Raw genomic sequence first — 25,698 nt, forward strand, 5'->3', positions numbered from 1 at the left:
ACCTGGACAGAAGTCTTGGGGATCATTAATCTCGCTATCAATCAACCCATTTGGAGATTCACTTCTTGCTGTCGCTGATACTAATGCGGCAGTGACTCGAGAGCTCTGGGGAAGTCCTGGAGTATGTGTGTCTGAGGAATTGCTTTAATGAGTTTCTTGCATTCAAAGGTTAACAAATGTGACAAGGAAACACAAATATCAGAGACAATAAACTACCATCCACTGAACCAAACCACTGAGAAATACCACGCTGCGTATTCTGCTGTGTATGCTGAGTACATCTCTAACTAGCTCAGTAAAAATGCCCCTGTCAGACCGCAGTGACCTATCTCAGATGCCAGGAGAGAGGCAGGCATGTTCGTGGGAGCTCTGCCTGCTCCAACACTCCTTATCTGCTGGGCTAAGTGCCTTGGGCTAGCTCTGCACTAATCGAGCTGGACCACAGAGAGCTGGGTTGTATTCACTGAAGTGGTGTTCTGCTTAAATCGGATGAGCAGTGTGGTGTGAACGTATCCACGGGGCTCCCTTTGCTAAACACAGCAGACCCACATCAATTAATATATCAGAATAAAAAGTCCTTGTGTCAGTAGCATCCTTCCAGTAGCAGTATTTTGGGGGAACGTTTCTAAAAAATAAATAGAATCAACGACAGCAGTAACACCAAACAAATCCCAAGATCATTCATCCTATAAGAAAAAACTAATTAACACCAAAAAGCAGTAAGTGGTATTAAGCATGCTTAGACATAATCAAGAGACACAGAAAATAAAAACAATCTATTTTTTGAATTGCCATTTCCACAGACCATTTAAGCCATAATAAAAATTCTAGAAATATTACAGGCATGTCATGGAGGTAGAACCCCCTACCCCGAGAGGCAGAGAGTATTAGAAGGATGATCCTGAGATGAAGTGAGCATGAAATGAAGCAAGGAAGAGTTCCCTTTTCAAAACATTTATTAAGGACATATTTGAAGTCTCAGGCCTATAACCCATTCAAATCTCATTGAATTTTAGCGTCAAGGAAACAGATATTCATTACATTTGAAGGGACTCAAAGTATGAGGCATACCAGAAAAGTTACCATGAAGTCCATTAGCAGGCCCTCAATTGCACAGAAGAGTCAAGAACTAAAAAATCTTTAAGTAGAAGAGACTTTACCTTTAAAAAAATCAGTCAAAATCATTCTGAAAATTAGAAACTGCTTTCATCCTCATGACAAACTCCTTTTCTGCACCCAAGCAGATAAACCATCGCTTTCCCATTGCCTTGATCAGAGTGTGGAAACACCTAATAACAAAACTAATCACAGGAGGAGAACATTTTGATTCAAGACAGAAGTTCACTGCAGATAAGTCAAATAGGAGAAATTCAGTCAACCTGTGTTAATTATTAGATCTGTTAACACCAGATACAGTTTAATATATTTTCTATTTATAGGCTGTTTTCTTTATTTGCACTATTTCCAAAGCTTTTATCTACCTTTTATTAAGCTCTTTATAACCTTTCACTGTTGATAAATGTGAGACCGGGGAAAAGGAGAAAAAAGCCCACAAGAACTGCAGGCCGCATCTTAGCAAAAGCATACAAATGCTTCCTAATGTATGGAGAAACACGCCTGGATCCATCAGGCGTTTGCTCAGAAGTGGACGCATAAGTTAAATACAAGCTCTTGGCTCAGTATTTCCTTTTCTTTTAGAGCTCATGACACGGCTGCAAAGGCTGATACTCTGTCCTGGAGGAACACAAGCAATGCCTGCTCCTTGGTGAACCGCTCAGTCTTGATGTCTCTTTCACCATCCAGACTCATTTTCCTCTTACTGTATTTATGCATTTCATTTCTACGTTCTGCTGTGGTGGTGCTTCTGCTGCCATTACCCAGCAATTAGTGAGCTTGGGAAGGGAAAAGACGGCAGCAATCACCATGGCCAACAGTACACATCTGGCTGTGCTGGCAAAGAGAGATTCTAGCGTGGGCCCGGGGTCCTGCTGCGAGACCCACTCCAACTATTTCCATTTCTGCTGGAAAACGGGAACTGTAGTAACAAGTTCCTGTTTTATTCCAGTATTTTATTTCAAGAAGTTTTGTGAGCTAAATATGTTTAAAATGCAGACTAAACAGCAGAGTATTTTGCCACTATTTCTGGTAGTTTTGTCCCAGACATTTGGTTTCAGATCTGTGATTTCCTGTCGAGAACACCCAAGTGTGAAATACTTGTTGATCCGTTTATTCATTTGCCTCCTGGCTGATCGTAGCCATTTTGACAGAATGGATAAATTGACTTGCTCCTTCTTGTGTTTTTTCCACATGCTTCTCCATCAGCCTGGAAGCACTGTCCCAATTGCCAGACGCCGTGCTTAGGCCTTTATCACTCCTGCACCCCTACTTTACATCTCGCACCCCTGCTTCACATCCTGCACCCTCCTTTTAGAGGCTCGCTAAGCTGATTTCACGCAATACTCAGGCTGAAATGCCGAAAACTCTCACTATAGCAGCTCCTGTGACTCCATCCGCCAGATGAAAATGATACAGAAAATTTAGAAAAACTACTTTAGAATACTTCAAATCAAATGAACACTTTCCATCACTCTTTAGGACGTAAGATACATCTGTGACAATCGTACTTGGTTGCTCCAGGCAGCAATTAACCATTTATGTGCGACACATCTCAGCAAATCACCTATTTGTCCAAGTCATCAACAAATGCTGCACTTTGGAAAGGGAACAACTCTTGATGATTTGTATTGAGGAAATGTCAAAGGCAACAGCTTCCAGTCATCAAGCAAACCCCTGTAACATCAGCACAAGATTTCCAATGCAAAGTCATTTCAGCAGGCTAACAAATGAGTCACTTCTCTCCGAAGACGTGTAGCAGAACACAGTGCATTTAACTGATGTGCCCTTTTATTGCGAAACAGACTGTCTCCCTCCAGTTTGACCAGAGCAATGGGATGCGGCATAGCCAGGCAAGAGCTGATGAATGCAAACTTGGCACCACATAGTAACTAAATGTTGATTAATGGAAATTATGAGACATTCAAGGGGACACGTCCCAGGCTCCAAATTATGCTCCGCTCTTGTATTGCCCCCGTGTGATTATAGCAAGTTTGCTTACAACTTGCCGCTCACATTTCTAATTGGATTCCTGCAAAGGGCAGTTTGCTGTGCCACGAGCTTGTCACTTTATATCCCGCTTTAACTCCAAACCACTCAATTAATATTAAATTCCATTTATTATAAAAGCATTTGTTTCTACCCAAATGATGCTATCAGCAGCCATCTCATTAATATTTATTTCCACAAAGCAGCCCAATGATGTTAAGATCTCAGATACAGCTAGTAACTTTAAAAGGCGAAAATATGTGAAGCCAAGAAGGTCAAAACAGAACATGAGCTGTTACACAAATCATCCAACTCATATGGATTTAACTCCTTCTTCACAGAAAGCAGAGTAAATACAATAAAGCTAGTGGACAGCAATGACAAATTCAGTCACCAGAGAAAAAGGAGGTGTGAGGTTGTCAGCCCGTCTCTCTCTGGGATGGGGAGATGCTGTCTGGTGCACCAAGGGAAAAAGATGCTGGAAGGAGGCACAGAAGGAGACACTTATCTGCTGCCTCATTCCCCTGTCTGCTGTTTGCTTTCCAGGCTTCAAAAAGCACAGAGAGCTGTGGATAACCTTAAACTCTGGGCTAGAGTTGGTTTAAAGCCCTTTATCTTCAGCATCCTTTTCAGTGCTCAGCATACAGGAAATTAGCACAGACTGTCCCAGTTTGACAGCGTGGAAGTCAATGGGACCTCACGCTCACCATCCAAGGAGTGAAGGAGCAGAGGGCTGCCAATGGTTTAAGAGTTTCAAAAAAGCTGGTGTAAAGCTCAGGGATTCTCTTGCACACTTTCGGTACAAGGAAGCATTGTTAGGGAAGGAAAGGAAATCCAAATGCAAGCTCAAATCCTATAGACAACGCACCAAAATCTCACAGTTACAATAAACCAGAGGCGGTTCATTTGCCTGCAGGCCTAGCTGCAGCCTGCATTATCACAAACGCTGGTGAAATGGCAGCATTTCTTGTACGTTCAGAAGCGCCCAGCTGCTTCTCAAGCAGAATGCTCCTGAGAGCGAGATTACACGCTCAGACACGGAGAGATGGAGCAGCTGCTGGCAATGTATATCAAATGCTGTGATTTCTGCTCTTCTGCTCTCTCATTCCTTGCATTTCGAATAAAACTAAGCTGCAGGGACAACAGGTCTCTTTCTAGTAGTCTCCATCTATTCCTTTAAACTATACAACAGGGAACTTGTTCCATGTAGCTCTGTGGATAACAAAAACAGTGATGTTGAACTCTAACCTTCTGCTACCACAAAGAGCTAAATTAATTCCCTACAGCACATCAGCACTGTGTTTGAAAAGGCCCAGACTCTGCAAAAACCAGATGGAAACTAAACTTATGGGCTTTTAAAGATGTCAAGCATTTCCTCGCAGTGATGGCAATAAGAATCTTTCCTCTTCCCATCAATTTTTTTATTAATCAGAGCACACATGGCAACTCCCCGTGTGGCACCGCTCAGGGCTCACCCCATCAACATAAACCCTTGCAAAATTATCACCTCGGGTTTACCACCGGGATAACAATGCTTTTATACCTAGAATTAAAAAGATGAATTGTCACAGCCTGGCAAATCAAAATGCAGCAGCAGACACCTAACTCAAATGTGATTTTGTTACCCCTTTTCTTCCCACAGACTGTTCCAATGTTTGGTACAGGATTTGGCTCAGAGACTCAGAGAAAGGGCTCCTATGGCACTGTTATAACCTTCGTGCTTTTGCTTTCAGGATCACAGTTTTGGAGATGTGGAAGCACAAATGCATTTTGGACAGCAGCAAAGCGAGCCTGCAGGCTCCTGCTTGGACAGCCAAATACACTCCAGAGCACTGGTAGGTCCCCAAACTCTCATCTCCACCACCACGTTATTGGGAACTGAAGATTCTTGATCACTCATTTTCTTGAAGCCGTTTGTGTGAAGACCTGAGTCAAGTTACTCCCTCTCTCCTGAAGAGCTAACTGGCATTTTTACCATCGAGAGGGTGCCGTGGTTGTGAAGTGCCCAATCATTTCTGAAGAGACATCAGGGACTTGGTGCCAGATCCTTATTCACAGATGACAATCATTACTGTAAGCGTAAGAAAAAGGGTTCTGCCCTCCTGTCTGCAGCCCAGTGCTTTACATGAGTTGGCTTTGCAGTGATAAATGTCACGTTTACAATGGGTTTTGCAACATGAAAGTCCATAATTTGCTTTCCAGGGACCTACGCTTGATTATCAGGAGAGTTAGAAGCATTCACTGAAGTCTAATGAATAGAATTAACACATCATTTAAAGAGGGACTAATATGTATGCAAATGAGAAAAAGTTACAAATAAGAGTTCAAGCCATAATTTCAGAAAATGTAGACTGCATCCTCATGAAATATGAATGTTTCAATTCACCTCATATCTTTACATCTATGTTAGCTGCTTTGCATATGAACAATAAGGTGCATCAAGCCCATTTTGATTTTTGTATTTGAACTTAGACTTATAAAATAGATTATATTGAAACATGAATAATATATATGCTAATTAAAGAGTCCATTTAATGACATAAATAAAGACGAAGACCAACACGGGCTAATTTCCATTTGCAAACTTCCTAATTACTGCATTTTCCTTTAGAAAGCAGAAACTTTATTTCCACAGTCTCAGAAAGAAAAGGGAATATTTTCTTTGCTCAAATTCTTGTAAAAACATTTTCAACTTTTTTATTTGTTGGCATTGATCTCCACAAAAATACAATTGCTTTATCTAGATTCAGTATTAAATGCCATCCAAGTCAAAGTATGGCAATTTGTGCATGCAAATGGTGCTATTAATTATCAATTATTATTAGATTTTTCTCTAATAAAGAATTATTGTCGATAAATACAAGGTGTACACACCCCTCAACACCACCAAGCATATTTAGGGTAGCTCTGGCAGATGTGAACCAAGTAGATGTCCTATTTGACAAGCTGGTAATCTCTTTCTCCCTTCTTCCTCCTGCTTCCCAAAATTAGACAGAACAAGGGCACAGGACAAGTGTGGGGAGACAAGGCGTTAGCAGAAAAATATGACTACAACTTCTGTCACGCAAAGCCTACAGAAAAGCCTGTTGAAGAACAAACACTGCAGGAAAAGCCTTTTTAAGTTAAAAGGCTTGTTTGTACCCATAACCGTAAGGGAAGTGGTAAACAACAGTTCATTCAAACGCACCTGAAGCCTGTAATGATATCAGGGCCAGGAGAACCTTGTTGCAAATGTCAGTTATGTGACTAAAGAAGTGTAGATTCAACCTCATCTCACAAAACTCACAGAGCATTTGCAGGCTTTGGAAAGCAAACTGCAAAGCAAACCCATTTACTCTGATTGAAATAGCACTCTGAATGCTTAAAAAATGAGGAGCGGTATGAATGGAAAGAGATTAACCATTTTGGTACATCTATGTCCTAGGCTTCTATTAAAAATATATATATATATAATCCAAAGAAAGACAGGAATGAGGACTGCATCTTCACAGCTTTCCTTTCATGTCTGTAATACCAGTTACTATGACCACTGAACACTGAAATTTAGGAAACTTATAAGACTCTGATCAGAGTAAATTATGACTGTTTCGAGTTACGCTGTGGCTGGAAGTCCTCTGTGCCCTCTGTAGTGCTCGCACTGCACAACCGCTGCAATCCTCACCTGCACGCCTGCTGCTGCACTGCTCCACAAACCTTCTCTCAGCACTACTGGAACCGCCTTGGGGAAATAAATACCGTAAGAAAAGCTCGAAAGCAGCTGGAAAGCTCACAGGCCAGTTTACTTTGATCCCTTCTTTAACAGCATAAAATCCTCTCCGCTGATGAACCGCTTGGCTCCTAATAAACTGTGGGGCTGGCAGATGTCCCTTCCCAAGGCAATTTTAGGAGATGCACTCCTGCCGCTTGCCTTGCAGACCGATATTCTCTCACTCCTGTTCAAACCCCACACTGATGCCAAATATCCATCAGCAGGGATAAGCTCCATCCCTCACCTCCGTCCACTGCTGCTGAGGGATTTGCTCCAGCTGAGGAGCCCCTAGAGCCCCAGCCGCATGCCTGTACCAAGGGAAAGATCTCCCTTTACCCATGACTTGGATATGCGCCCCACCTGCACTGATTCAGCATCGTAGTCCCAAATCCACCCTGTGGTACGACAGAACACGCTTTGATCCACAACGGCTTAAAACTTACCTGTCACAGGAGTCAACGAGATAAGCTCATGCTGCTACGAAACGTGAGGCATTTTACCAGCACTCACTGGAAACTTTCTCATAGTGGTTCAAAATGGTTTTAGACAGTGAATCACTGTACAGAAATATATCCATTTAAATGACAATTTGGTCAGAAGGAAAATGAAAAACAAATTTAGACCTTCAGGGAATAGACCATTTGACGTCACAACAGAATGTTTTGATTTTGGTTGCACTCAGTGATCCAATGGTGCCTTTCCAACCTAGTGATTCTATGATTTCTTTTTTTTAAGATTAATAATAATTTTCAAATTCAAATTGGGCTTATTTCTATTACTTTATGAATGTCACTTTGTAGTATATTCCAAAACATTTTTGTTCTGGTACGGAAAGGAGAAGATTTCCAACACATGGAACAAATCCTCAGCGGAGAACTAGGCATGGCACCTGTGCCTGTTTCAACTTGAATGTCAGAGTTCAGACAGATTTTAATGTGGAAGTCAGTAGAGTGAAATACACGCTCTTTGTAGTGACAGAAGAAACGTTTTCTTTTAAACAAACTCAAGTATTCTACATAAAGTGAATGCATTTACATATTCGCAACATTCATGATCGCAGACAAACATGTATTGGGCATTCCAAGGTGGTGGTTTTTGCCCCAAATTGCAGACGTTTTAAGAAAAGTAAAAATTAAGTCCACCCCTGCTTGTTATTGTTTCATTCAGCTGCTGATCCCTAGCATTTACCCAACCAGTTAAGACTGCTGAATTGATTTAATATTCTTACCCCATGATTTTACACTCAGACCACATCCTGCTGTGAAACAGCCAGCACTAATGTTAGTCCAAATGCTGCTATGGGACTCAGGACAGCGCAGGGCCCTTCAATAGCTATATTTTATAGTTACAAGGAGAGAGAAAAAAATATAATATATCTGGTTGCTGCAGTTAATTCACAGTTTCACAGCAGAGGTATACCGTTCCCTCCGGGTACATCGACTTGTATTATAGGATATTTCATTCCTTGTCTGTCCAAGACATTCCTCTAGCTCTGAACCTACCAATTTATGAGAGGGAATCTACTCCAGAGATACCTGTATAGACTTTAACACATAATCTTACATACTAAGAAAATTATAGAAAATATATAAACTGGCCACAGATCAATAGAAAACAAACTTGCAACATATCAAAAACAATGGGTTAATGAATGGTTTCTTTGAGCAGAGAAGAAGAGAAAGAGAATTCATCCATCTTCTTAAGAAATAGTCTTTTTTAAAAAGTGAATTAATTTCACAAAAGGCATCTCTGAAATTTGTTTCTCCTTAAAAACACTGGTTATACCTTTAAAAGACAGAGTTCAAAAATTTTTAAGTCGTATAGAAATTTCCTCCCTTACAAAAGACCTAACGGGTAAGTAGGAGAAGGCAGTGGTACCTGACATCCTCCACCGCTGTGCTCATCAGAAAACACATCTCTCTCATGGCATGCTATTTCTCAGCACCAGAAAAATGGTTCTTCATGAAGTTTAACGAGAACATTTGAACATTTAAAAACTGTCGGTTCAAAATTACGCCTTGTGAACTACCACTTTTAATCCTGCTCAGATAAAATCTCACTTTCTTTCCAAGACCTCACCATTACAGCAACACTGGGGAGGGCATTTCTAGAAAAAAAATGGCTGCAATTAATCCATTTAATTAGTTCCACAGAAACAGAAGCGAAAAGATCAATCACAGCACACCACAGATCTCTCCTTGCCTGACCTCAGCTGCTCTTACTGCTCCCTTTTGCTCTCTCTGCAGAAGAAAATATTCCTGGGAATGCTGGGAAAATGCTGTTCCACCTCTAACCGACGCAGCGAGGAGTGTGTCCACAGCAGTTTCCCAACTTGCTGCCAAGACTTTTGCATAAACTTCATCCTCTTTAATGAACGGGATGGCCAGTGTGGGCCTGAGGGTGAAGCACAGCCTAATATCTCAGCCCTTACAGCACACATCCTACAGCGAACTGAAAAGAAAAAACCTATACTTTGTTTGTTTGGGAGATTTCAGGACCACCAGCATGAGATCTCAGCCTTCCACAACTCAAGCACGTATTCTCCTGTTGTTTGACTTATGAGTTCATGCTTGACAGTATCTTTTAAAACAAAGGTGATACAGATGTGGGCTCCAACCGAGTTCAATGGTCACATCCATAAGACGCAGAAAAGATGCTCGCACAACTGACCTGCATGGTACAAACACCCAAGGAGTCAAAGAACATGCATGTTTCAGAGGGAGGGTTCTCATTTAAAGGTACTGTTATAAACAATCACAGTCCAGCAGGAATCGGGATTGCCGGAGTGGGTGGCTTCACAGTTGTGAAATCTTGGTCCTTCAAGCAATTGCCATTCCCGCTCTCCTTTGCAAGAAGATACTTCACACAACAGCCTCTCCAGGGATGTCTACCTTGCAGAGGGCTTTGCCCTTGGCACCAGGAGTGGCCTCATGGGCACTTACTGCTCATAACAGGGCAGCATTGCCATGTGCTGTAGGGATGGTGCCTTAGATAACACATAATGGGGGCAACAAATTGCAGCTATACCAGCTCCTTCTTTTCAGTTTTGTTTTTAAATGTCAAATCATTGTTGTACTCTTAACTCTCCCCTACTTTAGGCTCCCTGCTGCAGGAGAACAGATGGAACAAAACTCCAAACAGATTTTCTTCCACCAACCTGTGGGTCTCCTGACACAGTTGTCCTCTGCAAGCTGCCTTTGCAGTTTCTTTCCTGCCTATTTGTATCATCTTTTCCCTCTATCTCCAAAGGTAGAGCCCTCCTTCTCTCCTTCCTCCAATTTTCAGATGTGCTCTTTTATCTGCTTCATGTTATTTACTTTAAACGTGATGCATTTAAACTGTGTCTTCCAAATGCTTTTTCAGGCTTCTACTCTGTGATTTACAGGAGAATTTATGACACTACACCATTCCTCCTCCCATGCTCGCCCGGGTGCTTTAAAGCTCACACCGCAGAGTGATGGTGAATAGGCCTCGAAGCTCCCATGCAGGATCAATGACTCCTGCGGTGCTCCTGACGAATGGCTGCATAACCTTGTTTTGGAACCTAAAAGCCATGGAAATTCTGTAGGTCACCGTTTTATTGTCTTTCCTGTCATGAAGCTTTTTCTAACGTCAAACCTACATTTTTCCCTTGCTGCAGTTTAAGCCAAAGACTCCTCATCCTCAGCACAATGGGTGCAGAAGATCACTTTTTGCAGAGCCCATTTGTGTAACAGAGCACTCGTCTCCTCTCTCCACTAGAACCCTGTTTGCCCATCTGCTCTAACCAATTTCTTCCTACAAAAGGTGGATCACACAACAACCACCACAGTCTTCTCTTATTTACACCTGGAGAAACACCAGCCTGCTACAAATTCATATTTGCTTTTCATTTACAGAACAAATGAGAGGAGAACATTGTTTCATGAAATTCAGATGAAGGCTGGACATGCATGACATAGGAAAAGCCTGGCTTCAAGCACCTCCAAGAAGTAACTTGTCAGTGCAATTACATGCTCTTGAGAACACATCTAAGGTGATACAGGTTCTTCAGTCATGTGAACTTAAATTTACGAAGGCGAGGTTTGATTTAGCTGATATAGTGTCCTGATTCAGCTCATTCAGTGTCCTGCGTTAGCATCCCCCAGCCTAGCTGGCAGCTCAACACGGGCATTTGTGTCCCATTTCCCCTCCTCGCTACTGGGAGAATGGGAAGACAGAGACTGAAACAGCTTTAAGAAACAATAATAATAAAAAGGAAAATAATATTAATAAGAAAATACTCAAGTCTATGCAAATACACAAAATCTAATGCCCATGACTATGTCACCACAGACAGTGCAGGACAGGTACAGGGGAAGTCCTAGACTGGACCCTGTGGCAGATGGGAGCTGGATTTAGGAACTGGATTCAGGAATGCAGAGATCGGGATAAGGAGCAGACAAACACAAAAAGTCCTCACTGGACACTCGCCATCGAAAAAGAGGGCCTAATCCTCACAATCCCTCAGTTTTATACAGAGTATGACATATATGGGATGGAATCCTCTGTTGGTCAGCTTTGGGGCCCCTGTCCTGCCCACTCCTCCCTGAAGTTGCAACTCTTTTCTACCCTTTTTATTTATGGCATTCCATCAGCTCAAGGATGGCTTTGGTCACTCTGGGAATGAGCAAAAGCACTGGCCTTTCTGCATCCTAGTGCCCTGTTATTTTGGTGATGACTATAAATATTAAGTGTTATCATTTCTAGAAACAGACAGCGTCTGAAAAACATGTCATTAACATTCAGAAAATGAAGTAACTTAGATGAGGATTAGCTGAAAAGTTAGAAAACTGGTTGTGCTTTAGCTCTGACCAGAACAACCGTTTATTCAGGAGTCACTCTGTTAACATCAATGGGACTGATCAGGTTTAAACTTGAAGTAAAACGTAGATTGTGTTATTTCCTTGAAATGGGATATTCCTGGGTCAAAATGTGCTTCATGATTTGTGATGTTGCTCCTGATGCTGTATAATTAGGACTGAAAATACCGTTTTCTGAGCTTTGAAGATATTCTGATAGTTCTGGAAAGCATCACTCATCTGCATATAAGTTTGGCAAATCTCTCTCCGATGTCTTTCCTTTCTCTAGACAGAAAACGGTTGGTTTGTGAAGTGGCAGCATACTACTGGCCTCACCAGTGAGGAAACAGAAATCTTGCAGAATTCTGGTTTGCAAGAAAAAATAAAACTAGTGTTAATTAAAGAAGAGTAAAAGTAACAGGCATATAATGAGAGAACATGCCCCTTTCCACAGCCTAGCTCTTAACGGATCACACAGCATGCTTAAAAGGCAACTTTCCATCTGCGAATCTGTCTCTCTCTCTTTTTTGTCTAATGAGCATGAGTTAGTCTGTTCAAAAGCCCAAATGGGCATCTCAGGGCCAATTCAGCAGCAGGGGGTCCGTTACTATAACAACTGACAACTCTTGTGATTTCTGAAAGGCCCTAAAGTAGCCAATTGGGAAATGGTTATTGAGGAAGGAGTTACGAAGGAATGGCTGTGCGGGGTGTGCCGTGTCCTGGCCTCCTCTGCGCACAACCGTGCTCACCTACCTCAGCCCTTCCTGCGCAGAGAGATAGACCCCTGGCACCCAGCCACCCCTGCGAACAGCTGGGCTGGATCCTCTCTAGCTCCCTGCAAGAGGAGATGATAAAAGCCCATAAGGCAACAATGGGAGGAACAGCAGCGGCAACGCTAAGCTTTGGCGTTAATGGATCTCCTTGCGGGCTCTCTCCGCCTTGCCCCAGGCTGTGCACTGCTGGATGAAAGAGCAAGAGATGCTCTCAGAGAAGTTTTCATATTGATTTTCCTCATAATGGGAGAATGACGAGCACTCAAAGAACGATCCCAATAGCTAGAACAAGCAGTGGGCAGTTGCCCTAAGCTTCAGGCTTGAAAGCAAGTTGCCTGCTGTTGGCACAAAGGATGAGCTCTGTTCCCCACATGGGATAAGAGGTACCTGATCACAGGTCAGCTCCCCTTTAATGAAAACGAGCAGCACTCTGAGATGCAGCACACAAAAGCCCCCAATATTTCAGTACCTTTACCTCTGGCACTGGCAAAATCAAGTAAAACCTGGACTTTCTGCAATAAAACTCAAGTACTCTTCCTGCATGGCCTGGGTTGAGGCAGGGAGATCAGAGGGCTCTGAATCAGGCTGGGCTGCACCTCGCTTGCCAGGCAGCAATCTGCCCATGGCTCTGAGGCTGTTTGTCATCATCCGAGCCTAGACGTGGCTATTTCCAGAAGAAAACAAAGGCATGCCCTGTTCAGTATGAGCAGGGCACACCTGGTCACTAAAAAGGAGATGGAAGCTGCAAGAGGTTTCAGGCCTACCACTCACCTCCATGTTTCCCTTTGTCTTCCTGTGGTGTTACCTGTCTCTCGGTTTAGGAAATCTCTTGCCCTTTTCAGCTAATTCTCCTCACTATCTGTGGTCAGATGGGTTTTGCTCTGGAGCACTGCCATCCTCAAGCTGAGCACAAGTGCCTGGGGGCTGTGTCAGTGCGAGCATCCTCATCTCTCCTGCCTCATCCTGGTCCCTCAGTTATGCTGGTACAACTCTGGTTACTGCACGGACCAGAGTGGAAGCTAATCTGCTTTAAATCAAAAGCTCCTCTCCTCTTCCCTTTTTTTTTTTTTTTTTAAACGTGGATTATTTCTCCATCCAGCTCCTCACACGGTTATACAAACATCTGCATTGGTATCATGAGGGCAGAACGAGGGCAGGAACAGAGGAAGCTGCTTGAACTGCTGCTGCTGAAATAAATACACAACCGTGCCCGAGGCATTCTTAAAATCAACACCTAGCATCCTCCACGAGTGAGAAAATGAGCAGAATCGGGAATATTTTAGAGTAAGCTGAAAGCAGCTTTTATCATTGTAAGCAAGCAATTTTACAATGGTCTGTAAATTTGCAATGTTCCTTTTTCAATCAGTACAGTAGATGAACAACACATTGTGTACTCATAAAATAAAACCTAGAGATAGGTTCAAATAACAATTCCAGCACTTTTTACAACCTGCTGCAGGCAGAAGGTTTTTTTTTTCCCAAAGTGAAGTTTTAACACTGTCAAAGCTATGGAGCAGTGCAAGTTCCCCAGAATTTAATACCAAAAGGCAGTTTTCCAAGTTGTGGTTAATAGACGTGGTAACCACAACAGTCTTTGGTCTTACAGCGCAGTTTTCATTTCTATATTACAAACTGATTTACTAATACAGCTGACCAGCTTTCTTCAGTGCTATTTTATCAGTGACAAGACTCAGATGTGGAAATATAGAGCACCTGAGCTTGCTCCCAGTGAGGTCTTTGCCACCGAGTTCAACAAAATACTGTCAAACCGTAAGTGACTTGGCCCGGGGTCACACAGAAAATCAATGACCGCGTCAGAGAAAGAACCCACATCTCCTGGTGCACAATGCCATTTCTTCTGCACAGAAATGCACTGCTGGAAAAGTACAAGGCTCTGCCACGGGACCTGTCCCAAGGATCCTGTTCAATTCAACAGGATGCTCCACAAAAACCTAAGAGAAGTCTTATTGTCTACTAAATTCTATAGAGTTTTGCCTAAGGAAATTTAAAGCACTTTTTTTTTCCCAAGCTGTCTCATATACACACATGACTATAAACAAGCAATGTAAGCTTGCTTGCTCTTTGAAAGGCAGCAGCTGTGTTGTTCCAAAAATCCCTCCTGAATGTAAACATATTAGCACTGTATAAACAGCTTGATTTAATAAGAAATGCAATGCAATATTCCTGCTTTGTCTTTGGGATCATGATGTTGATGGCAGCAATAATTCAGAGGTGAATTATGATATCTGCTCAAAAGAAAGAAAAAGAAAACTCTCCAGCTATAGTTGTGAATTAATTTCTTCCTCTTGGCTGGAAATGAGAAATGGCTATAATTTAGTTCCCATTTAAAAGTTGCTGTTGGCTAAACTCTAAAATCTTAATTGCTTCTTAATATTCTCTGCTTATTTTTCCCTTTGAAACCACAGTCTATAGCATTGTAGCGTTTAGATTAAAAATCAGAATGGGAAACAAACAGTGGAAGGTCACCAGTCACCCCCTAAAATATGTTTCTTTCTAAGGTGACAGAACTTTCTGCGTATCAAAGTATTTAAGTTGCTGCACCTCTGTGAGAAAGAAAGTGGCACTGACCCTGGGTTTCCTTACAGTGTCAATACTCAGGACTTGTTCAATTTGCCATGGAATACAGTTGAAGTGCTAGAAAAGACATGTTTCAAGCCATATTATCTCAGCACGCAATAGGAACTCGCCTTGCTGCAAAAAAAAACTTGAAGTCACACTCAATCCCTAAATAGTTTGGAGGTCACTACCAAACACACTCTGCAATTCTCAGAGCTTGTAGAAAAGGCTGCGAGAATAACAGTGGCAAAGACTACAGACAATTCAAGTCAAATTTTAAACTGACCTTGAAGAACTGCAGAAGCTTCTCATGATACTGTGTCAGGGTATAAAATCACAGATGCAAAACAAACGCCCAGAAATGCAAAAATAACATACTCGGGAATCTGCACCTTAAGAGCGCACATGTTTTAACAAGCTCTAGATGAGCTAGGAGTGCTCCAATGAAAGATCCTAAAATCCCAGTGAACAGTCCTCAGAAACACTCAGTTGGTTGTCCCTCTAGCACATAATTTCAGGAACCAGTATGAAAGGAACGAAAGGAGAAAAAGAAATACCACTGTGCCACTGCGGAAGTGTATGGTGAATCTACATGTGGAGTAAAACAAGCACCTGGTCTCCTTACTTTTTCTGTCTGCTATGACTCAAATTCTCAACTCGGTGCTAAATGAAATCAGTTTCGAGCATCAACAGTCCTGTTCATTGTGCCCACAACAGCTCGGGGATCAGCCAGGCCAGCTTTTCCTCAAGAGGAATCAAAGATGCACAGAAGCTAACTTAAATTAAAGCCATTGTCCCTCCTGCCCAGGAAGCCCAACTGCCAACCAGCCCCAGCAAACTTTGTGGCTCCTGGTCAAACTGCGATGGTGCTCTCCTCATTGTTCTGGGATAAGAGGTAGTACAATTTTTGCAGCTTCATTGTGCTGACCTAGTTTATTTTCCACTCTACCAACTTAAAACCACAGAGCCCTCATTGCACAGCAGTACCATTAAAAATACTGAATTCAGGCAACTTCAGTAGAAAGGTAATTCGGGGCTGATGCTTTCCTGCGAGTTCCCATCCCTTTTCATTACTGAGATGGTCATCACACTAAAAAGACCAAATCACCCTTTCTCTTCAAAATCAATCATATTCTTTTGCCATTTGTCCAGGATTCACATGGAAAAGGAACCGAGAACAGCAAGTTACCTCTGCAAACAAGGCAGTCTCATTCAGAAATGACACAGATAATTTCCAAATCCATTCAATTACAAGAAGTCTCTAATGAACTCAGCATGGAAGCTCAAGAGATAAAGAAAGGAAAAGCTTCATCAAACAGTGACTGCTTCCTATCACTCTCCTTTTCAAATAAAGGAAACAGAAAATGGACCTTCCTTACAACACGACATCACCACAAAACTTATTCCATTGCTGCATTGTGGAATGAATTACGAAGGATACGAACAGAGACAAATGCTTTGCCAAACCCTCACAAGCAACCTCCCTAACTCCTTATTTTGGTCCTTGGATAATTGGGCATCGATGCAACGCAAACAAGCAGAAGGCTTCGCTCTGCTTCATTGTTCTACTTATGTCACCTCTGGTCTCAAATCATCTAATCCCACAAATGCTCAAAACTGCAAAAGTGAAAATATCATTTGTTTTACCCTCAAAATATATCGCCACAGGGTAACCACGTCTCTTCTGCACTTTCTAGCTCTCTGAGTTTTGTTTTGTAATGCTTTTTCTCACACCAAAACAAAGAACTGCTCTGCAAGAGAAGACGCCTTGGTCCAGCACGCCTGTCCCCTTGAGGGTTATCCTTTCATAACAAGTGTTTCTCTGCTGTGCACTTCAATACCATGTTTCCCTTACTGAAAAATCTGTCTCAAGTTCGCTTTCATCCCATTTGCTTTGATGGTGTTATTTAGCAAATTATTCCATATGTTGCCCATTACATTTTAAGCTAAGTATTTCTTCCTGAAAACCCAGATCACTGTTCCTTTCAAACTTGTAAATTGGACTCTGTGATCAGTTTTTTCCTTCCTTTAAAATACTCACAGATATAAACATTTTATTTTTCCTAAGGAAAGGTAATCATGCCGAGAGCACGCTCATGTGCTCTCGTTTGTTTATTGTTCCTCAATTTGTTGCTTTGTATTTTTTAAAATCTTCTGACTTCTGTGTGACACACTTTTCATGTCTCTATTAATTTTTCACATCCATCTTTCTTTATTTTTTTTTTTAGTACCAGTTATACAGAAAAAATTGGTCTGCTGCTGTCAGGGGTATTAATGACAATGCTCGTATTACCAAAGCCACTGCTGAACGTTAACTACTCATGCATATTATGGAGAACAGATAAGAAACAATTGCTGTTCCTTTACAAAATAACAAACATTACTGGAAAAGTAATTCAGTTTCAGTAGTTTCAGTTAAAGTCTTTGTGTATCTTCCTTGATTTATGTGCATGTTTGCTATTACTAAGCAAATAAAAATTTTATGAGGTGGCTGGTTGGGAATTTGAAGATAAAAAGTATTTGAATTGAATTAACGCACCTTAATTTTAGACTAGAGTATTCTTATGAACCAAAATTTATCAAAAATTAGTCTCTAACTATTGGCCACTAAGCCAGTACTTTTCAATTTTAATATCTTCTCAGGGGTGGTACTGTTTCTCTTTGAGCAAATGAAATACCAATTTTGCAATTATTTCTCAAAATCCTTTAGTGAAATGGCAGGAAATGGAAATGTTTTCTAAACAATGACAGGTATCAACATTCTTCCTGATAATAGCTCTAGAATTTCATTTCAAAACCTTTCCTACTTAGAAGAGCATTTTGTATCAAGGCAGGATAAATATTATTAACCCCTCACTACGGTGCTTCAGGATAAACCACACCCTGCAAGGGCTTGCCTGATGTGAATGTGGCCAAGTTTAGTCTTTCAAATGAAGAAAATATATATTGAAGTACAGGACACTACAAAGGGTTCTTCAGAATCTTTCCAGTTTCAGCTTTTGTGCACATATCACTGCAATTTTATTCACCGTCTTACTGCAATGATGTTAATTACTTGCAAACGTTAATAGAAATTATTTTCACAAGACTATTGTCAACTGTTTATTTTCTTTCAAGTGTTCCCAGCCTCAACAATTTGGCCAATTAACTGTCAGCGAAGTGGGTGTACCAACATCGTAATTTTTCCAATTGATTCTCCAAATATAACGATCAATGGACTGCTATTTCTTACCAAAGCTACTTTTCTATGTCCCACCTAATCAGATTTTGAAATAATTCCTGGATACCTTCTATGAGGCTAATTCCCGGTTAACTTTCACTACCAGATAGATGAGGTGTCTTCAGGTTCTGTTCTGGCACAAGGTGCTGCACATTTTAATTCACTCTAAATCAAATGGAGGTGGAATTGTTGATGCTAATCCTAGTCTCCACCACTGACCCAATGCCCACTGGCGCAAAGGACAGTATCTCTTCGCAAAAAGCAATCTTTACTTTCAAGACCTTGCAAGTTGTACTTCTGAACACTCCAGCCAGAAACAGGCTTATCCCCTTTTCTTGACGTACAGTCAAAGGAAGAAAAGAACTGCTTAAGATCACACAGGAGCTCTGGGGCAAAGCCACACACAGAAACAAGTCCAGTCTCACTGGGCTCTTCTCCCACAACCAACTTTCTGGAAGGCCAAGATAAAGATACCTTTATATAGATAAATTAGAGGGATTAATTGTGAAAAAAATCGTTGGTAATACAGCTGGATCTACCAAGCTCATTTTCACAACACAAAAATCAATATTTAGGACAGCTAAATAGTTAACCAACAGAGCTGTTCTAGCAGCCAGAGAGTGGGTGCATCTCACGCATCTATCACCATAACATTTAACACAACAAACCCCACAGGAGCACATTAAAACCCACCACCTGAGATATGTTTAAATCATAGTTGGTTACCAATCAAAAGTGAACAGGCTCACCTCCAGTAGACAAGCACAGCAATGAGAAGAATGAGGCACACGAAGGTCAGTGCTGAGACCACAATAAGTGGGATGATCCATTCCATTTTACCAGGAGAAGGTCTCGTGGCCATGCTGGAGCTGTTCTTGTCAGCTGTTTGTTAAACACATAACAAAAACAATCAGTAAATGGTAAGAGAATTACTGTATGAAAAAAATATGTAAGCAAAACAAATAACCTGTCCATTTTACATGGTATAAGTAAATACAGCAAAGATCTCACTGCAGGGTGGGACTCCATTTGTCTTCAGTCTGAGACATGAGAGCACAGAAGTATGGTGTTTATTGCCACATATGGCTTGGATTTTACTACTGCCTGTAATTACAGTCTCATAGGCAATTTTAGGACTCCATCGTGCAAGCACCTATTATCAGTTGTGGAGCACCCCACTGAGTCATTTCAGCACGATAACAAAGGAAACACTTTGCTCGGTCACCAGCATTTGCAGACCAACACACTCTTGTTTCTCAACACTACAGGACAGCCCTGTTTGCAAAGCTCAGTGTAATACTTTGCTTCAGAAATAAATTTCTTGGTAACCATCTTAAAATAAAAAATCCTCAACATGTTGGGTGTCATGTCACATCATTTGCGGAATTGTCACAATCTGGTGAGTTACTGCACACGAAAGCATTTTTTAGCATATGGATTGTCAAGATGGATGGATGAATGAATGGAGAGGATGTGTGGTAAGTGACAGAAGAAATCATTATGCCACAGCTTTTGAACAAAATTAAAGTTGGTCAATATCTCGAGATCTGGCCGAGTAACTCCCTTTCACTTTTCGCATGACATCTCCTTAAAATTACTGTATCATATATAAGACGAATGTCTAGAGGTTCTGCAAGTACCAGAGCCAATGTGCACAGATACTGTATTAAAGTATTTCAAAGGACACCTAATTCGTGCAAATTCATGTAGACTTGATGAATAAATTGTTTTAGACACTATGATAAAAGAAAAATACAGAAGTGGATTCCGTATCTTATTCATGTTTCCCAACAAACAGGCAGCAGTTGATCAATACCTGTCAACAGTATGTAATGGGAAAGGATTAGTGTAACAGCTTCAGATTTGAACGAGGATTGAAACGTACGCACTTGACTTCTACTTTTTAGCCTACGTGAGTCTTTCCTTACCAATGTACTTCCTTGCCCTCGTTCAGTATTGTATTATCATATCTTCTGAAACTGCTGCAAATCCTACCAGAAGAATGTAATTGCCTTTTCACCGTAGGCAGGCAAAACACAGATAATTGGAAGTCACCAGATGTCACATAATATGAAGTCATACTCTATTTTAATAGCATTTAGATTATGCTCCTCCATAGGCAGGAGTAAAATTCAACTAACATGGAAGTAAAGGTTAATTGTAAATGCTTTTGCCTGACTGCTGAAAACAGAGCAGGGCTGCAGGCTGCTGCAAGCCCAGCAAGAAATCTTTCTAGTTTTAAGAACTAGGCTGATGGAGGTAATGCCCTTTAGCAGCAGCCTAAATGAGGTGCTAATCAGAGGGATGTTTGGGGGAAGTGAACGTGCACGAGTACAGCACCGATCAAAAGAGAGATGAGTAGCCAGTTGCCTCCAACTTCAGTAAGAAAGGCTACCGAGGTTACCAACAGAGCCACTTTGCAGAACAGGCACACGATGCTGTAGCTCGAGCATGCATTGAGCTTTCATCTTCACAGCACACTGATAATATACAACACACCGTTTTTTAAGACAGGTCTTTGATTTCCTTGATGAGCACAGAATAAGGAAAAGAACAACCCCAAAACTAGAGCAAAGGCTTACTCTCTGTATTTGCCAAACTTGCAAAAATCATAAGCCCTGAGGCACAGGTTTTTATCAGTGCATTTCAAATCATTTAACAGCATGAAAAAATTATGCCTGTGAGGTAAGTGTTACTAATCAGAATGGTAAAAGAGACAAAGCGAAACCCATGCAATGTAATAAGCTTCGTAAGAGAGACAAACAGTCCCACCACCTTACATCCATTAGGGTGTTGCTTCATTTCTCTCCAAGGACAGTATTCTGTTTAGTTTCACCTCCACATATTTCAACACAAACCCATATGTTTCTGTTTGCACGGGAAGAAAATTAAATTCCATTGTAAGCACAGCATGGGCTGGAGTCCCAGTGCACACTATTAAATTCTGCAGTGCTCACGATGCTCCTCTTACTCAGTCTACTGTGGAGAACACACTTATCTGACCCTGCCAACTCCCTGTACCACAGATGTGAGGATTAAAAAGTGTTCAGTTTGTTCAGTGCCATAATCGCAAATGCCATTCCCGCATGCTGATGCCTGGCCCTGAAATTCCAGTTGGGAATGCCGAAGCAGTAATGCGATTCAGAAAAAAAGAGACTGTTCCTACGCTGGCTTCAAAGAAAAAGTCTTAGGTGTTTTTCACTGCTTAAATAAAGAGTCGAGAGAACTTAAACAAACCAATGTCAACAAAAATTATACTAGAATACAGGCTGTGGCCAGCAGTCCAGCAGTCCTGGTGCCTGTCTCTTGAAAGTCACGGCAGAAAAGCCTACAAAAAGGTGGCACACTGGGTGATTTGGAAAAAGAGTTGAAGAAAATACACCCCCTACACCTCCCCGATCTGGGCCCCGATAGTTTCCTGTTCTCCTACACAACAAAATATTATAAAAACCAGTCAGCATTTCACTCATTTCCAAGAATGCTGAGCCTTGCTAGTGTCAACAGCATATCCTTGTAACAGTGCCCACCATACGCCGTACATTTAGGGGGGGAGAGAGCTTAAGAAATGGACCAGGAAACTCCATTTTTGCTAAGAAATGTAAACAGTTTCCAGTGGCATATGCCTTGGTTGAATTAATTCAGTTTGCCTTTTACTGGCTTGGAATTCATCCCAGTAGGAAGGAATAAAAATTATTACAGCATATCTGTTTCAGGAGGTCCCACGTGATGCAAGTCCCAGCACTGCTAAATCCAGTCCTGTGTCTGGAAAAATCTATAACTCCTGTGAATAACCCATTCAGCAGCTCCATCCAGGCCCTGCACGGATGAGTATTAGAGAGCAGCGAGGGTGGCTTTGGCAGGGCGACTCCTGTACAAAGGTCAAGGCACAGAAAAGGCATTCTAAAATTTGTGAAATATACTGTTTTCCTGTGTATTCTTGGTAATTGGTTCCTGAGAAGAGAAACATGTTCATTTTCCTTAAGTAACACTGCTTGCTGTAATAAGCAACTATAATAGCTGTAATATATAACCCGTCCACCTTTATTATCCATCGCACAAACCACCAGGACAAAGTTCCATTTGTTCTATAGAATCACAGAATCATTAAGGCTGGAAAATACCTCTAAGATTATCAAGTCCAACTGTCAAGTGAGCTGGAGGCGGCCGTGAGCTCAAAGCCCTGGACTGCAGCAGAGTCTACTGAGGGGCAAAACCCAATGGAACTGCTGAACCTCAGCTGCCCACGATTTACATACTGGCACAGATACCATTAACTATGACAATACCCACGTTTGGCAGCCCAAAAGAAAACCTCTGCTGCCAAACTGCCTCAGACCATCACGCCTCTCAAGAGAAAGCCACCTGCTCACCTCTCCTTTGAGTAAATGAAACAATCGACTTATTCAAAGGTATCACTTAATTCCGGAAAATAGTACTGGTCATATCATTCAACTATGAAAAGGCAAACCCTGTATGCTTGTAAAAAGAGTATGATCTTTGATACAAGCTCATGTTGTTGTACAGCTATTTTCTCCCTATTTCTTTTAAAGCATTCTTGCAGTAGTCATGTTCACAGGCAGTGCACAACAAAGCATGGCTTTTTGCTGTTTCGTAAGCAGATGCCTATCCTATTTAATCCTGATGTCAGATATCCCAAGTTCATGCTGTTAGCAAACATCAAATAACTCAGTCCTTTTATTTTCAAGCCATTCTGCTGTTTGTTCCTGTGAGTTGCCATGCAAAATGGCTCAAGAGCCACACGAAAACACAGCTTAATAACTCCTGCCATGTATGGAGAAAGAAATAATTACACAGATGTTTAATTATCTTAATGAGGTTATCCCCAAAAGGCTTTTGTAACCTCAGACCTGGCATAGACTCTTCTAAAAACCAAAACCCAGTGTCTGCTAAAAGCATACACCAGACTCGAAATTCAGGATGTCTCTTCAAAGCCCTCTTGTGGGCAAGCGCTGAGGGATGGGAGGACCAGGCTGTAGGCTGGATCAAGGGCCAAACCCACCTCTCTGTTCTCAGTCCCAGCTCTTGACTCGGGCAAAACCCCCAATCGTACATCTATTACTTCGCTCACAACAGCCCGCTCGTTATCTCCTGTCAAATACAAAGGATCTGTTTAACTTCTGGCACAACAAACCACTACTCTGTGGGATAAGATCTGCTCTAAGCCAAATAAACTGAATTTAAGTGGGTTTCCTTTATTCCCCCTCCCCTTTTTTTTTGGTAAAGCATCATTCTAATTGCTGTTTTTCTAATTTTCAGGTTTCGGAGTTGTGGACAATGCTGAGCAGCTGTGTGTGTAACAGTCGCAGATCAAAGGTACAATTAATCTAATGTGGGCACCAAAACAGAGAAAAGGATGATCAGGAAAATGAAAGAGGAGAATGCAAGCAAGTGTTCAGTGACAGAAGAAAATCATTAGCGTTGGCCGATATCACCAGACAAGAAGAGGCCAGTGCCATTCGGAAAATAATGACATGGCCTCAGGAGAGGTGTGTGTGTATGTGCGTGTGAAATAAGCACTAAAAGAAAATGAGCCTTGCTGTACTAATTGGTCTTGCACTTTCCCTGTAATTTCTCATGTGTTCCCTGTTCTCCTCTAATCATCCACACTCATGAGTACTTTCCCATTCAGTTATCTCCTTACAACTGCTAATTTGATGCTATATAATTAATTTTACAAGTGCATATTGTTATGAAACAATTTTCTACTCTTTAAAATGATTACAATTTCTACTCACAAAAACATTTCTGAAACCTTGACAGCTTTTTAAAAACTGCTTTCCTGGAGAAAAAAATGCATCCAGAAAAGTCTCTGCCCTCTGGAGAACAGAGAAAGGGTTCTACCTCCTCACTCTGGAAGTGGCCTTTGCTTTCTTTTAACTGCCATGATGCTCAGGAATGCTTTCAGGCACTGCTGGCAACGTCCTCTTAGCTTCACTGGTCCTGGACTAAATTTCAGGTTTACCTCACTATGCAAAACCTTTAAAGTTCTTTCTCATAGGAAGAGGTCTCTCTAATGTCTGGAGTTTAACTGAACTCAGCTCCTTGTGTGAGCTAGGACACGTCTCTTTGTATGAACTGAAAATTTCCATATTACTGTGGAAAACAATTAAGCTGAAGCAAGCAGGTTTAGGCTTCGTGCTGGTGTTTCACTGGTGGGCCAGTTCACCAGCTGTGGGTTTTGCTGGCATGTATCTCTGGTAACCTCGATCCAGCCTGGAGGAAAGCTCCTAATTGTTGGTTGACAGCCAACTGAACATGAGCCAGCAGTGTGCCCAGGGGGCCAAGAAGGCCAACGGCATCTTGGCTTGGATCAGAAATGGGGTCACCAGCAGGGCCAGGGAGGGGATTCTCCCTCTGTACTCAGCACTGGTGAGACCGCACCTTGAGTACTGTGTTCAGTTCTGGGCCCCTCACCACAAGAAGGATCTTGAAGCTCTGGAGCGTGTCCAGAGAAGAGCAACAAAGCTGGTGAAGGGGCTGGAGAACAAGTCTGACGAGGAGTGGCTGAGAGAGCTGGGGTTGTTTAGCCCGGAGAAGAGGAGGCTGAGGGGAGACCTTATTGCTCTCTACAACTACCTGAAAGGAGGTTGTGGAGAGGAGGGAGCTGGCCTCTTCTCCCAAGGAACTGAGGACAGGACAAGGGGGAATGGCCTGAAGCTCCACCAGGAGAGGGTCAGGCTAGACATCAGGAAAAAATTTTTCACAGAAAGGGTCATTGGGCACTGGCAGAGGCTGCCCAGGGAGGGGGTCGAGTCACCTTCCCTGGAGGTGTTTCAGAGATGCGTGGACAAGGTGCTGAGGGGCATGGGTTAGGGACTGTTAGGAATGGTTGGACTCAATGACCCAGTGGGTCCCTTCCAACCTGGTGATTCTATGATTCTAATTCTGCATTCCCAGCAGTCTTCTCACAGGGGGTAACCCCCCAACAGGCCTTACGCGGTAAGTAAAGTATCAGTAAGTATTAGTAAAGTATCTGGACAAATTCCAGGTTAGGCAGACCTCAGCTATCTGCTGCAGGAGCCTGGGGACAAAAGATGCAAAGAAAAGGAGTTGCCTGAAAAGACTCTGAAGGACTAGGTCCTCACACCAGGTACAAAGAGCCAGACTGTCTCAAAGGCAAGAAGAAACATCACAAAATATTCTCGGAGGTGAAAAATACCCTTCCTAATGACTGGACAGGGAGTTACCAGGTTTGTGAACAGCCTAACTTCTTCCACTGGGGGGGTCAAGGACTCAGAAAGAACCTCTGCTCCAAGGAAAATGGCACGGATGAGCCCTTCTTCATCTCTGTACAGTCACTCCTAGTCCCTGTGCTACTGAGTGTCTTCTTCAGATATCCTTTCCTACACATGGACACCACTTTTGTAAAAGACAGTGATCTCAGGAAGATGCCCTCCCTCTGTATATAAGCATGGAAAACCTAATTTGCGGAGTCCT

At 42.0% G+C, this 25,698-nt stretch overlaps 1 protein-coding gene across 2 annotated transcripts in view; it reads right to left on the bottom strand.

Moving 5' to 3' along the window:
* The window catches only part of PTPRG (protein tyrosine phosphatase receptor type G), a 416,754-nt gene that overhangs the window by 52,022 nt on the left and 339,034 nt on the right, over positions 1-25,698 (bottom strand). For both annotated transcript variants that reach the window (XM_054076618.1, XM_054076619.1), the window contains exon 13: positions 18,990-19,122. In XM_054076618.1, coding sequence (XP_053932593.1) covers positions 18,990-19,122 — 133 coding nt within the window. The remainder of the gene's footprint in view (positions 1-18,989; positions 19,123-25,698) is intronic.

The sequence above is a fragment of the Cuculus canorus genome, chromosome 11 (assembly GCF_017976375.1).
Source record: "Cuculus canorus isolate bCucCan1 chromosome 11, bCucCan1.pri, whole genome shotgun sequence".
Lineage (NCBI taxonomy): Eukaryota > Metazoa > Chordata > Aves > Cuculiformes > Cuculidae > Cuculus > Cuculus canorus.